At 37.9% G+C, this 14,434-nt stretch overlaps 1 protein-coding gene across 2 annotated transcripts in view; it reads right to left on the bottom strand.

Moving 5' to 3' along the window:
- Positions 1-14,434, bottom strand: part of PCDH9 (protocadherin 9) — a 699,593-nt gene that overhangs the window by 250,625 nt on the left and 434,534 nt on the right. The window contains exon 3 of one of the 2 annotated variants that reach the window (XM_064440769.1): positions 3,145-3,346. In XM_064440769.1, coding sequence (XP_064296839.1) covers positions 3,145-3,346 — 202 coding nt within the window. The remainder of the gene's footprint in view (positions 1-3,144; positions 3,347-14,434) is intronic. The other variant, XM_064440770.1, reaches the window with a different exon arrangement.

The following is a 14,434-nucleotide window of genomic DNA, read 5'->3' as shown; positions in this document are numbered from 1 at the left end:
TTGTTCTGCAACATTTATCATCCAAAACTGGCAGCAGTACATGTACATGGTAATACTAGTACTCTCCACTAAGAGTTTTTCCTTACTTTATAGCTGTATCTTTTACCTTACCATGCCCCAAGCATTTTCATAAACAGCAATCATTTAAATAGCCACTGAAATGAAACTACCTCTACTGTTAAATACAACTATTTAACATTTCACTGCAATAGAACTAGAAATTCAGTTTAGAATTGTCAAAGAATACAATGTTGAAATGATACTACATCAGCTATTTTAACCTGGAACATATGTAAATACCCACAAACTAGTTTTGGCCAATCACCAGATAGCATTTTTCTCTTCTGAAACTTGCCACAGGATTTTCAATAACCATAAACTGCTTTAAACTCCATTTCACTTCTCATCCAAAAACTTGTGCCTCCAGTAGCAAAATAACTTTTGACACAGTGCCTAGGCAATTACCTGATACAGAATAAGATGCAAAAGTCAAATCCATCTAATGGGCAGCATCACTCCCTTCCTGTCTTGGGTTTTCCTAGGATGATTTCTGTGACAGTAATGATCATATCATTCCCTTCTTAGTTTGTGAGATTTGATGAGATATGGAATGCACTATTTCAATGTCTCTCCTAATTTAGTCTGATAAAAGGTGAAAAACCTATACTTCAATATTTCACTAATCATCATTACAGCTTGATGGTTAGATTTTCATAAATTTGCCATGAATTTAGCATCCCCAAACCTAAGCGGGTGTAACTACAGACATATTAAGACTTTTCACATAGATTTAAAGAACACTTATTTGCTCTAATTTTCTAATAGTCTCTGTATTAGTGATGGATTAATCATGATTAATATACAGGTTTGCACAATGTGCTTGACACAGAAGGTCTAAAAACACATTTTACACTAGCCAACCGTGTGCCCTGGCACCCCAGAGGGCCAACCGTGTCCTGGGGTGCATCAAGCCCTGCACTGCAGACAGTCGAGGGAGGTGATTGTCCTGCTCTGCTCTGTGCTGGTGCGGCCTCACCTCAAGTGCTGTGGGCAGTGTTGGGCGCCACAGTATATTAAGGATATAAAGCTACTAGAGAGTGTCCAGAGGAGGGCCATGAAGTTGGTGAAAGATTTAGAGGAGAAACCATATGAGAAGCAGCTAAAGTCACTTGGTTTGTTCAGCCTGGAGAAGAGGAGACTGAGGGCAGACCTCATCATGGTCTGCAGCTTCCTCACAAGGGGAGGAGGGGCAGGCACTGATCTCTTCTCTCTGGTGACCAATGACAGGACCCGAGGGAATGGCAGGAAGATGTGCCAGGGAGGTTTAGGTTGGATATTAGGACAAGGTTCTTCACCCAGAGGGTGGTGGAGCACTGGAACAGGCTCCCCAGGGAGGCAGTCATGGCACCAAGCCTGACGCTATTCAAGAAGCACTTGGACAACGCCCTCAGAGATATGGTGTAAATTTTGAGGTTGTCCTGTGCAGGGACAGGAGATGAACTTGATGATCCTTGTGGGTCCCTTCCAACTCAGGACATTCTATGACTCTATGATTCTATGATTCTTAATAGCTTGGTGTAAAGTTTACTAAGCACATTTTTCCTAACTCTCCTGGAGGATTTTTATGTCACATTTTGAAGTCATGTGCAGTTCAAAGTCAGTGAAGCCAATGTGACAGTGCCAACACGTGATGCTGTCTTAGAACTCCTCTCTGATCTCGTTAAATCTTTCACACGTTTCATATGTGGTCAGAGAATTAACAGGATAATTCCACTTAAGCTCCTCGCTTGCTTAGGCAGACATACATTCTTGCTCCAGAGTCAATCCATTCATAGTTGCTATTCTTTTATAGTTCTCTGTATTTTGACAGTTTTGGGGTTTAAGATCATAGTTCCAACAACGCTTCTGTTTTGGTAAAGAAAATAAAATGCAGGTGTCATATCAAGGGAAAGGAAAACGGGAAAAGGGAAAAGGAAACCAGAACACAACTTTGAGTCCGTAAAGCATTTCAAATTGTTTTTTTGTAGAGTCTCACCCAACACACCCTCTCTGTCCTCCCATAAAAAGAATGAGAAAAATGTTTCTAAGGTCAATATTCCACAGTTCGCATTCTCGTCTACTATGGTTTAAATGTCATCATTCAGATCCAGCTCTGCTCAAATGGGAACATGAACCTTAATATTGCACATCAGGTCCCAGGGCCACCTTCCCTCCTTGTTTATACCTGCCTAGTGACAATTATTCATCTCTACAAAAGGGAGAAACGCCAGAGCGAGAAACTATGTCTATACCCCTGGGACGCAAGAGAACTCAAGTTCAATTACCTTCCAAGAGCATAGATAGGACTTTTAACCTTTGTCTCCACATTCTAGACAGAAAACAAGAGGCTTAAGGGCAGTGTTACTGCTCCCTCCCAGTTTCCAGTATGTTCATATCTCCACATTCCAATGTCAAAATACTAGTCAAAGTATCAGTTAAGATCTCGCTTTATTTTTTAGTACTGTCACAAACACTGCAATAATATAAATCTGTTATAGAGAAGAAGAACAAAGGAAGAAATTCCCAAACCAAACTGCACATACTTAATATTTGTATAAAAGTGCATATCCCGCAGTTCCAAAAAGCAGAACATCATGCCATTCATAAACAAACCCTGTGGTTCTTGCTGTTAGAAAGAGGAATTGTAGGTGTGTTTGTAATAGAAATTTGGATACTTCACTTCTTTACTGTTTTCTAGATTAGTCTAACAGACAGTGCAATCTCCCTGTCCTTGCTCTTTAAATGTGTGTTTAGAATGACCTTCTTAAAACAAAGTCCAATGCTAAACAGCAACAGCACTACAAACATCAAGAAAAGGTTGCTACCTTGTGGGACTTCCTTCTTCCCAGCTGTTCTCACTTACTGTGCAATTCTTCTGGAGCTGTTTTTTTCTCATTGGATATATTTTTGTTTCTACAGTCGAATTACATGGGGCACTTTGGGCAAATTACATTATTTCCTACCAAGCGTTATAAGCTATCACGACCAAATATTTTTGCACGTGCTTAAAGACATCTCTACCATTGCAGAGCTCAAAGGGATGAAAAAGAAAGTAACCAAGCTACCAAAGCAACTCAGATAAGCAGAGCACTGACAGTGACTCACCCGAGTTGGGGTCAGAGTTGCCATCAGCTTCAGTCCTCTTGTCCGGTGAAGCCTGGTCGTAGAATTCGTCCTGCGGCTGAACCAGAGGGAGAGGGTGTGAGATCAGGGTTCCACCACCCACCGGCTCGTGGTCTCCCAGACCACTGTCACTGCAGCTTTCCTGGGAGCCATCGGGGAGGTGAAATGTAACACGGCGCTGGGACTACAAAGAAGAGCACAGGACACGCTGATTAGTGCTCTTCTTTTCTGTTCTCCTGACTCTTTTTTTATTTTCTTTTAAACTTTTGACATACAGATAGATTCGTGGCAATGTTTATGAGGCAATTATTATTGTGTTTTCTTGTCATTTTGTTTTGGTTTGGTTTTGCTTGCTTTTAGAGCAACCCAGGGAAGATGGCAGGCAGGAGAGCCAAATTTCAAAGGTCTGCACATGCTCATCTGTGAAGTAAGCTTCTCATAAGAAAGTGGTCAGTAGACAGTTAGGTGTATTTATCATATTTTCAAAAGCATGATCTATAAAAACTCTGAGAAGCAGAAAGCATTGCAAACTATGTTATAAAAAGCAAAGGACATAGGTATATATTTCTGTGGTTAAAACCTGTATTGTGGCTGTTCATACTGGAAAAAAAAGTCCACCAAGTTAAACCAGTGAAAATGGCTGTCATCTTCCAGGAATAGAAGGATATATAAATTCATAACTATGAGGATATTTAACTGACATCAATTATCTAACTAATATGGATATTTAAGATTGATAATATATCTGTGAAATCACAGTGGTCAGCAAAGAATCACAGAATGCAATGATGGAATAAGCTATTATCACTCTGGTAAAAGAAACAGAAATAGCACATACTTTGTTTAAAACAACAGAGTGAATGAGAGCCAGAATTACAAATTTTCCTGAACTTCTTAAAAAGCCCCCACAGACATCTCAAAAAAAAAAAAAAAAAAAAGAAGAAAAACCTGCAGTGTACACTTGGTTTAGTTAACCATTATTGATTTTGAACCTCTCTCTGATCTGGAGAAATAACCCAACTTTGTGAATTGTGGCCACAGAATGATACAGTGATTCCCCATGAGCTCCAGAGCCGTTAGCACTGCTGCGAATTGTTTAGCAACCGTGACTGTGGGATTCATGAAAGGAATATTACAGGTCTTCATGGATCAAAATACTGCATCTCTGAAGCATCACAAACAACTAGTTCAAGAGCATCTCAAGAGACTGGTTAAATTAAGTTAAGCACATCTTCCCACAAAAATTAGTTTCTGCAGCAGGGAGCCTGAGTGATCCGGTTAGCTAGATTGGTTTAGAATAAAGAAGATATTCACAAAGTTTGCCTTAAGCTCAATAACTGTTTAGTTTAGTGGTTACTTTCTTATTAATATTAGCTATCTGAAAGTTATGGGTTACATCTAAGCTAATCATTCAAGATTTCTACAAAGACAGTAGAAAAAGGAGCATCAGGAAGATGCAGATACTACAACAGGTATCTTCCACTAGTTACCAATTTTTAAGTAGTTAAAATCAGATGTCCATCCCAAATCTAAGTAAGTTTTCCTGAAGTTAATGGAAAAAAGCATCAGGCCCTGACTCTCCTTTTTTTTTGCCCTTTCTTTTTTTCACAATTTTTTTTCTTGTTAATGAGGAAAACCTAAAATTAATAGTACTAACTGTATATTTGCTTATTAAAAACTATTTGTTAATGGTAATTGCTACCATTTTACATGATGATCAATATCCTCTACCAGGTTTCTTTTTATTCATCTCCCTTGGGCAGACATAGATAGTTGATTAAGTCAATTTTGGATTACTGTGTAATTCAGTATAGAAATAAATGTAATATTCTTTGCTCTGGGCTGTGATTTTATAATTAGCATTTTGCTTTTAAGTTCCTTTTCTAGCTTTAGGATTACAATCCAGCTATAGCAAAATCAAACAGATCCTCTGAGTCATTGGGTTGTATTCGTTTACATCAACAGAGGACCTAACTCTATATATTATCACTATTCAAACTTTTACCTCACACTTTGTTATTTTTTCTTACAACTTTTTCATTCTGGACTTGCTACCCTGAACAATATTTTTGGAATCTCTAGCAGATTCTTTCCCTTCAATATGAACAAAATAGAAATATACCACGGTACAGCTTAAAATATTCTCTTCCTTCATTTATTTTCAGTAACCTGAAGTTAGAGATCTGTTTTTCCAAAGTAAGAATTTATGTCACTAGTAAAATCAAGTAAGAAGCACAGGAAGAGGAGATTACTTTGGTGTTTTGTTTTTTTTTAACTAAAAGACTCTATGAGAAAATAAAACCTTAAAATAAGGGAAGAGATGAAAATTTCAATTTAAGATTCTGCAAAATAATTAAACCCCAGTAATTAATTAACCACCCAAATAAACAGAGAAATACATAATTACAAAAATGTCCAGTTTCATGAGTTATGTAGTAAAAATACTGATCTTGGGTAACAAAAGCTCCTCATACTAGCCAAAATCTCCTCTGACTCTACTGACAGGTGAGCAGTGAGTCAGTAAATGGCACAGGCCTGACACTAATATTGGCAACTCTCAGCTGATAATGCTATAAATTTTTAAATCCGTATTTTAAATTATAAGAGCAAAATATATCGGCTTGGCTTTCTGAGCCTCTCACTGAGGACCCCACAAATCACAAAAGACAATAAAAAAATCTAAAGGTCATGTAAACAGTGATCAAGTTCCAGAGATAATGAATGGGTAGCAGGAATTTTATCAAGAAACTTTGGACTAAGCCGTGTCATCAAAACAATGAGGGGAAAAAAAGCCTTCTACAAACACCCAGAGCGAATGCTTAAGATTAGGCATATCATATTAATCACAAGGGAAGACGGTCAGTCAAGCTACTGGGAGGAGCTGGAGGGTGTTAAGTGATGTGATATCTGGCCAACTCCTCCAGCTTCCCTGGTCCAGGACCCTCCTGCCCAGCCACTGGAGCCCAGCTCAGTGGCTGGAGACCCAGGGTCGCTGCCCAGGCTGAGGGGTGCGTCTGCCACTTTCCTCTGTGCACTAGCAAAGCTGCTGCAGTACTGAGACTGAGTGTGTATCCCAGACACACACGCATGAAGACACCCACAGAGGACACCGACAAGACCACAGCTGTGGCTACACAGGCAGCCACAGGCAAGGCGCTGCCTCCAGCAGCACCCACACTGAGGGCTCACACCAGACACAGGCACACACAGCCACGTCCCCTCCTCCTCTTGGGCTGGCAGAGGCAGAAGGTCACCGGTGCAGCGCACACACCACACTCTCCACATGCACAGGCACACAAGCATTTGTGGATCCCGGAGCACTGGCACGGCCCCTCTGCCCGCCCAGCACCTCTGCCTGGATCCCTGCCCCCCCTTACCTGCCCCACAGGTCCCCGACTTCCTGGCTGGTCCAGCTGGGCGATCACTGCACACACAGAACACTCATCCTATGGGCACACCACTCTCATGGGTCCTCCCAGATACCACCACGGATCCTCTGCCCACCTGATACCCCCGCCTGGACCTGGGGCATCCTACTTGCCAGCTGGTCCAGCTTGGAGTTTGCCAGTGAATCCATGTGCCACCCCATGTACACCCGGTTTGGGGAAGGTGCAGACACTTGGCCCCAGCAGCCGGCACCTGGCACACAGGCTGACACCCCTTCATTTGTACATTGAATTTCTACTCTCTGCAATAGTATCAGGGACTCTTCTTTCAGAAAAAAATCCTAAAACATGCTCAGAATATGTTTGTATTTATCCACTCCATCACGCAAACGAATGCAGCCTTCAATTCTTTTTACCTAAAGACAGAATCAAGTTATTCTGAATAATGGGGTTTGTAGTTGGTACAACACTGGGACTAATGATAACAAGTAATTACAATTTTAATTATGCTAGAACATATGCAGGATTATATACAGCATGAGGTAAGGTTATGGTTCAGGTCCACAACACTTGGCCAAAATTCAAATCTAAAATCTGTGACATATTCAGTCATAAACCATCATTTGGGGTGGGGGGAGGAATATGGGTTTTATTCAGGTCCTGAAAAACATCCAGTCTTTATTTCTAATCAGGAAATAGCACATCATTTTTATGTGACACACAAAACTGAAAGGAAAATTCAGTCAAAACAATATGATTTTAACCTGTGTCAAAGTGATTTCAATATATAATTCAGAACAATTTGTCTCAACAGTTCTTTGAACCTGGGCTGAGTTTAAAAATCAGGAAAGCAATTAATGCCAGTTACATGGAATCATTCTCTTTTTTAATCACCTATTGCAGAGGATTCTATAAAGCTCATCCAGGTGAAGCATGACTTCACACCCACAAGAGATACAGGGAAGAATTAATTCTGTATTTTGGATGGCAATAAAGGACAGCAAACTCCAGGCCTGATAAAAGGACAGTTCAAGCGTAATAGGAAGACATATTTTTTTCTGTTTTCAGATCAGGTGGTCAGCCAGCCCATACTTTTCTTAATAATAGTAACAACCAAAATTATATCAAATCAACCACACATGAAACAGGTCTAGCTGCTTTCCTGCTACAACAAAACCAAATACATACCTAGTACTTTCTAACAATTGTAATTTGTGGAATTACTGGATATAAGTAATATCTGTGGTACTTGAAAATACCAATAAAAATATCAACAGGACCTTTTGGGTGGAGAGGAGGAATGGATAGTAGAGGGTGAGGATATTCCGCAACTTATTGATCAAGCACAGAAAAGTAGAACCTGTGCTTGACATAGCGTATTTCAGTTTTCTTCACTAAAATATTTTATTTGGAGATACCAAAAACATTTTAAAAAGATATTTTAGTCACAGCTTATTGTTTTCTCTTCCTCATATTCTTCTGTCCTATTTTTCTCACTTCTGTTGTCTTCACATGAGAAATTCAGTGGTGCCCAGTGACAGAACAGGTAATAATGGGGTGACTGAGTGGCCCAGAGAGGTTGTGGAGTCTCCCTCCTTGGAGATATTCAAAAGCCATCTGGACATAGTCCTGAACAATCGGCTCCGAGTGTCCCTGTTTGATTGGGGGCTGGACTAGATGGCCTCCAGAGGTCCCTTCCAACCTCAACCATTCTGTGATTCTATGAGTTCTAATTGAAAATAAAAGAAAATCTAGAAACATCTGGATCAGTTTCATAATTTTTCAGTGCTGAAAACATAATGTTGTACCAAAGTACTTTATTTCTGACGCTCCTAGCTGCATAAAATGTGTTCTGATACCGGAATTCGTAATTTCATTCTATACAAATCTATTGGTTTGGAAAGTGGCATAGAGCATTAAAAATTCGATCCTGAAATCCTTACTTAAGCAAAAGAATTGGTAGGAATTGTTCCTCAGCATGGCTTTCCAGAAAAGGTGGGCTATACCAGTGAGGCTTGGGCACTGCTTGTGAGACTAAGCTCTTTGCTGCTGCTTTATTTTCTCAGAAACCCTCACACACAGGCAGAAAGTGGGCTGGAAATAGTTTAAGTTATTTTGTTGGCTTGAGTGCTGAAAGTCTGAACTAGAGGAAAGATCATGCCATGCGATATCGTGTTTGAAATGTCCTATGGCAGATCAGCTATGAGCTGTGCTGGAAACAGAACTTTAATGAAGAAAGTATAAACACTTGTTTTCAAAACTGTTCAGTGCGTTCCATTGCATACTAGCTTCTAAAATGCATTTTACTCCCAATTATGTGCTTGAATCAAACAGCAAGTTACAGAAATTAGCATTAAGAGGAGCTTCTGCATGGTGAGATTGTTTTATTCGGAAAACCAGACTTTCAAGCTTTGTACAACTACTGTATTGTTTTTGCTAATCAGGGATCGAAGGAATAATTATACTATTGTTCCGTTGCTGAATGTCTCACAGGGACAGATTTGGCTACAGATCCTACCCATTGTTATAAAACAAGCTATAATTAAAAAAAACTTTCGAGAGTGGGTTGTTGCAAATAGAACCTGCTGAATTTTAAGTAACTGAGCTGGCTTCTGAGTTTACAAATCAGGTACTTTAAACAAAATTCCCTTTTCTGCACTCAATATATTTGTGAGTTAAGAGCCTTGATTTCTGTCCTTGATTTTCCATACAGGCAGAAGTCACCAAAACATCCAATTCACAGCAAGTCAAATAAAGCTTTACAGAATGGGCCATATGTTTGCTTATCAGAATATATATTCAAGCATGACACATTCAATTGTCGTTGAGATCTTTTGTTTCAAATTTGGAGATTTTGCATCAAAAAAAAATCTTTCTCTTTCCTTTCTGAACCATACTGATACTTTTTGTTAGAATGACAATGGAATATTATGAAGGTAAAACAAACACAAATAAAACATTCTGGGAGTATCTTCCTTATGGAAAGACTGTTGATATGGAAGCTTAAAAGAGAAACTTGTAAAAACAATATACCTTTGTGAAAATAAACAGAAGACTGTATACATGACACACTTTACTGAAATGTAAACCCTACTCATGAATAACAAAGTCAGAGAAGAAATATATTAAAATAAAATCAAGTATAAACAGTAGAGAAATACTCTAAAAAGCCTATGAAATTATGATGATGAAGAAGATACTGTTTGTGCACATGTTTAAGAAAATGTTGCAAGGACGCAAGAAAAAACTATGCTTCACTGAAGGTCCTTTGTTGAAGATGTCTGTCTGATAAAGTTTGCTCCTCTCTGGTTCAAAACAAAGACTTCTGGTTCACGTACTAAAACATGGATATCATTTTTTTATGAGATCAAGCCTGTAAGTAGAAGTAGTCAAGTCACAAAACCCAGACTAATAGCTGTTTCAGAGGGGAAGAGAAGAGTTGTGCTGGGCACCACCAAGCTTTAAAATATAGTTTTAACTAACTGTAGTTTAAACCCTTCTTTTCTCGTAAGATAAACTACACCTTTCCCTTGAATTCCTATGTTGGAAGCACGAACAGTGCACCTTTTAATGCGGCAAGAATGTGATCAGGGATAAGGACATTCTTTTTAAACTAAAATACAACTGGAAACTTACACAAAATATATCTATGTTTGTATTTGCTCCACAGAAAGAATTGGCAAGGTCTTTGAATTAACATATGGCTGCTGTATTAGTTTGTTTTATAAATAAACAATGGCTTGTTATTTTTTTCTTCCCTTCTGACTGACTTAATGTAAGCCTCCTAAAATCTACAATCTACCTTCTCCTTTCCAAATTGGAGACATGAATGAAAATATACTTCTGGATTGTGACCTTCTGTGAAAGCGTATAGTTGCATCTCGCAGGAAGGGCACAAAGCACCTCAAATAGGGCTTCATATAATTCAGCTCAGTGATCACTTACGCAGATATTCTTCCTTCGTGTTTCACTCAAGCTTACAAAAGAATATGAATCTGAGATAAAATCATTCTGCTTTCTTAGTAAAAGCAACCCTTGCTTCTCCCGAATAATCTTGGCTCAACTCTGCGTTATGCACAAATTGTGCAGTAGATCCCTGCAATTTGCTAAGAGAAATACGGTTATTTTTTTCTTGGATACAACTAAACTAAGCTTGCCTGTGCAGTCCCCATGGCAGTCCTTACTCAAGGATCCTACTTGCATCACAAGATAAACTATTCTCCATGCCCATCTTGATATCTTACCCACAGAACCAAGGTAATGGAGATAGATCAATCTCTCAGGCTAAACTAAGAACGAAAAAAGAAAAAGCAACTCATACTGCACACTCATGCTACGTCTTCATACCACACTACCCATATAAATAGCTGGAGTGGTTAGGTATTTACTTGGTTTTAACCCCTAAGGTAACAATGTTGGTATTGATTTCAGAATGTAAATAGTTGTTACACCAGATAATCATTTGATTTCCTCTGCTCAATTTCACAGTACTAAAATTTCACAGTAATCAGTAAATTACACTGTAATATATTAAAAGGAAGCATAAATATAATCACCTATTATAGCTCTCTTGCTACTTGGGCTGCAGAGAACTGGCCTTTTCTTCAGGGTGAAAATACTCTCAGTTACAGTCTGCCCACTGACTGGGGAGGAAATGACTGCTTGATGGTCCCAAGCACATTTAAACATGGGGAACAAACAGCCTCTTTAGCCGGGAGTTGTTTTAGTTTTGCAGAGACAGTAAAAGAAGAAAGACCTACAGTCAAATCCTATGGTTTCAGTCATCTTTTGAGGTAATGTCACTTTCTTCCTTTTTTTATGTAGTGGCATTCCTTCATTTTATTTCATGAAACTATAGCCTTTGTGCCACAAATTATTCCTGGGTTTTGTTGGATTTTTTTTTTTTTTAACATTGGGCACACTAAAGACTGACATACCTTTAATTAAAGACACTAAACAGAGGATTAACATATATTTTAAGTTTTGCCTTCCTAATATCTACTTATAAGGCAAATACTCCTTCTCCTAATAAGCATTGTTACCTATCTACGATCATCTTGACTGCATGGTAAATTTGACCTAACAGAAAAGCTGTGCTACAATTTAATCTAGTCTAAATCAGAGTATTAATTTTTTCAACTTGGGAGTCCAGTAAAATACTAATAAATTTGCAACATTTTCAGTCTTACACACCATCCTCCTGAATTAATTGTCTGACACACAAAAAATCAGCTCTAAGGCTACAGTTATGCAAACTAATATCCCAGATACATGAAGAGGCAAGTGGAGGGAAGAGATGGAAACTGCTGTACACAATAAAACATAAAATACCCAAGTATGCTACCAGTAGACAACTAAGCTAATGTTTCAGAAATATTATTCACCTAAATAGCTAGATGTTGGTAAACCACAGTTTGCTGTATTTATTACATGTTTCTTACCTGAAACTGTGTGGGAAACAACCCTGAGAAAGGATTCATTAAAAATTTAATAATTTTGTAGAGATAACTATTAAAAATTAGTGTTGTATCTATGATATTTTTCTAAACATATTTCTAGTTAATGGAGAAAGAGAGGCAGCTCTAATGAACACTCATGCCATCCTAAAAAAAATGATTGTAAAATAACAGTAAAATGCCTTTTTGAGCTGTCTGTATTTAGTCATTGACTATAGATGACTAGGTAATCTTGGGACATGTTTTAGCAGAATTAAAACAGATTAATCCCTTTGACAACTCTGTTGTTATACTCCCTGACAGTAGAGAGACAAGACATTCAGAATTTTCAAACTTAAATATCCAAAGTTAACCTACCAGTACGAAAAGGTAGATCTTCCACTATGTTCATAACTACTCAAGACACCTTAGATATTCATCACTTGAAATTTTAGCTGCCATTAAGTATTTAGGAACGAAGAACCTTTCGAAACAGATCTCACCAACAAAAAGATACAGCACGGTGAACTGCCTTATCTCTTGCTCTGGCACATTTTATAAGAAGAGCTTATTTGTATTACAGCATTCAAAGAAACTCACATATAAAGAATATAGTTGTAATAGAATTATATTTTATGTGATCTTTAGGACTTTAAAGACTTCAGTAATCTTCAATTTATTTGTTTAGGTTGATTTTGGTGATTAACTCCTCCTCACAAGACATAATGCACATTACAAGTGCACTCAATTGAAGAAGCATTGCAGAAGAACTGTACCAATTATAACGATAACCAGCATAACTTCTCTACACTCTCAGAAGTTTTACATTAGTAAAAGCATGTGTTGATCAATAATGTATAGCAACTACTAAAATGTAGAAACAGCTGCTGCTGAAATTTTACAAGTTTAATTATAATAATAAATTTGCCCCGATTTACATTCTGTGAAACAGATCATCTGGCTTCAGTAATGTGAGCAGGGTAATAAAGTTTCTGGGATTTTATTTTAACTATAAATTACATTTTTAAATGTGAGAAAAAACAATTGGGAATATTTCCCATCTGAGGAACATACATTATCTGGAGGCTGCTTATTAAAAGAACCCTGTGTCTTATGTGAATGGCATAAAATAATGAAAATATTGACTGCTATATTTGCAATCATATTTAGGTTAACATAAATTATGTTATAGCATTTAATTAGTTACAGAAGTGTTCTATCAACTAAAGTTTATTATTTGTATTGAGTAAACTGATACATTTGGTATCACGTCAATAATAATTCTTGATACTACATCTTGTTGTTGAAGCCGATAATTATCTGTTATAGAAGTGCTATGTATTTATGCTTTTATCACACTCAGTCACTACAGCAGATATACACAGTTATGCCGTATCAGGAAGCAGGAAACTTTCCAGCGATCTTCAGGAAGAAGAAAGATGCAATAAAAGCCCCTTTAGTATTCCGTTCCGTTAGCATTCTTTAGTACGGCACATAACCTTGGAAATCAAGCAGGCCACAGCTCTTGTATAAAGGTAGCAATTTTTTATCTGGGGCGACACAGCCCTCACACTATAACTAACCTCAGGATTTGAGTACTTCTTTTTTAATTGTGTGTATAAGAGGAAGAAAAACATACTTCAAAATCCACAGATTTAGTAGCAAATGACCAGCTGTCCACTAGGAAGTTTTGTATCATAGGGCTTTAAAGGTAGTCAGATTAACACTGTTTTAAAAGAAAAAGAAAAAAAAAAATAAAGAAAAAGAAAATGAAAATTCAAAGCCCTTTAAACGATCACACTCTAAATAACCAGTGCTCACAGTGACATCATGATGTTAATCTTCACGTTTATTTATATGAGTTTGAGGAAATGCAATTAAGAATATCATATTTCTCCTCAATAAAGCAAGGATTAATTAATGCAGAGAAAGACTGAACTCTTTATAAAGATTCTAAGGATATCCTGTATTAGCATGGGGGTGGGAGGAGGGCAAGGAAGGAGGCTCTCAATTTAGGGATGCTGTAGGGGGAACAGTACATTAGAATATTGCCTCCTGAACTAGTACTAGCGTGTGTAATGGGTATCTGTCACTGACAGCTTACTGGGTTACAATTAATTCTGAGTCATCAGTCATGTCTTCTCCTGCAAGCACAGAAAGCAGAAACAGCAGCAGCATTGCCCTTTGAGGATAAGACCTTTTACATGCTATGATTCTAGAAAGCAGCTGTACATCTATTAACACAATGGACACTTTAGCTGTCACATTAGATAAATGGATCCACATTGGAAAAGCTGAAAGTGGACATGATTGTCAAGGATAATATGGTTAAGCTGGTGCATCCTGGGAAAGATGCAATTTCTACAATATTTTAATTTTGAAACTAATATTATTATCCCAATCGATTGCAAATGCTGTAAGTTAATTAAAACACCCCTGTTAAAACATATC

This window comes from Phalacrocorax carbo, chromosome 1 (genome assembly GCF_963921805.1).
Source record: "Phalacrocorax carbo chromosome 1, bPhaCar2.1, whole genome shotgun sequence".
In the NCBI taxonomy this organism is placed as follows: Eukaryota; Metazoa; Chordata; class Aves; order Suliformes; family Phalacrocoracidae; genus Phalacrocorax; species Phalacrocorax carbo.
The sequence above is the reverse complement of the archived record's forward strand: the minus strand, read 5'-3'. Positions and strand labels throughout refer to the sequence as shown.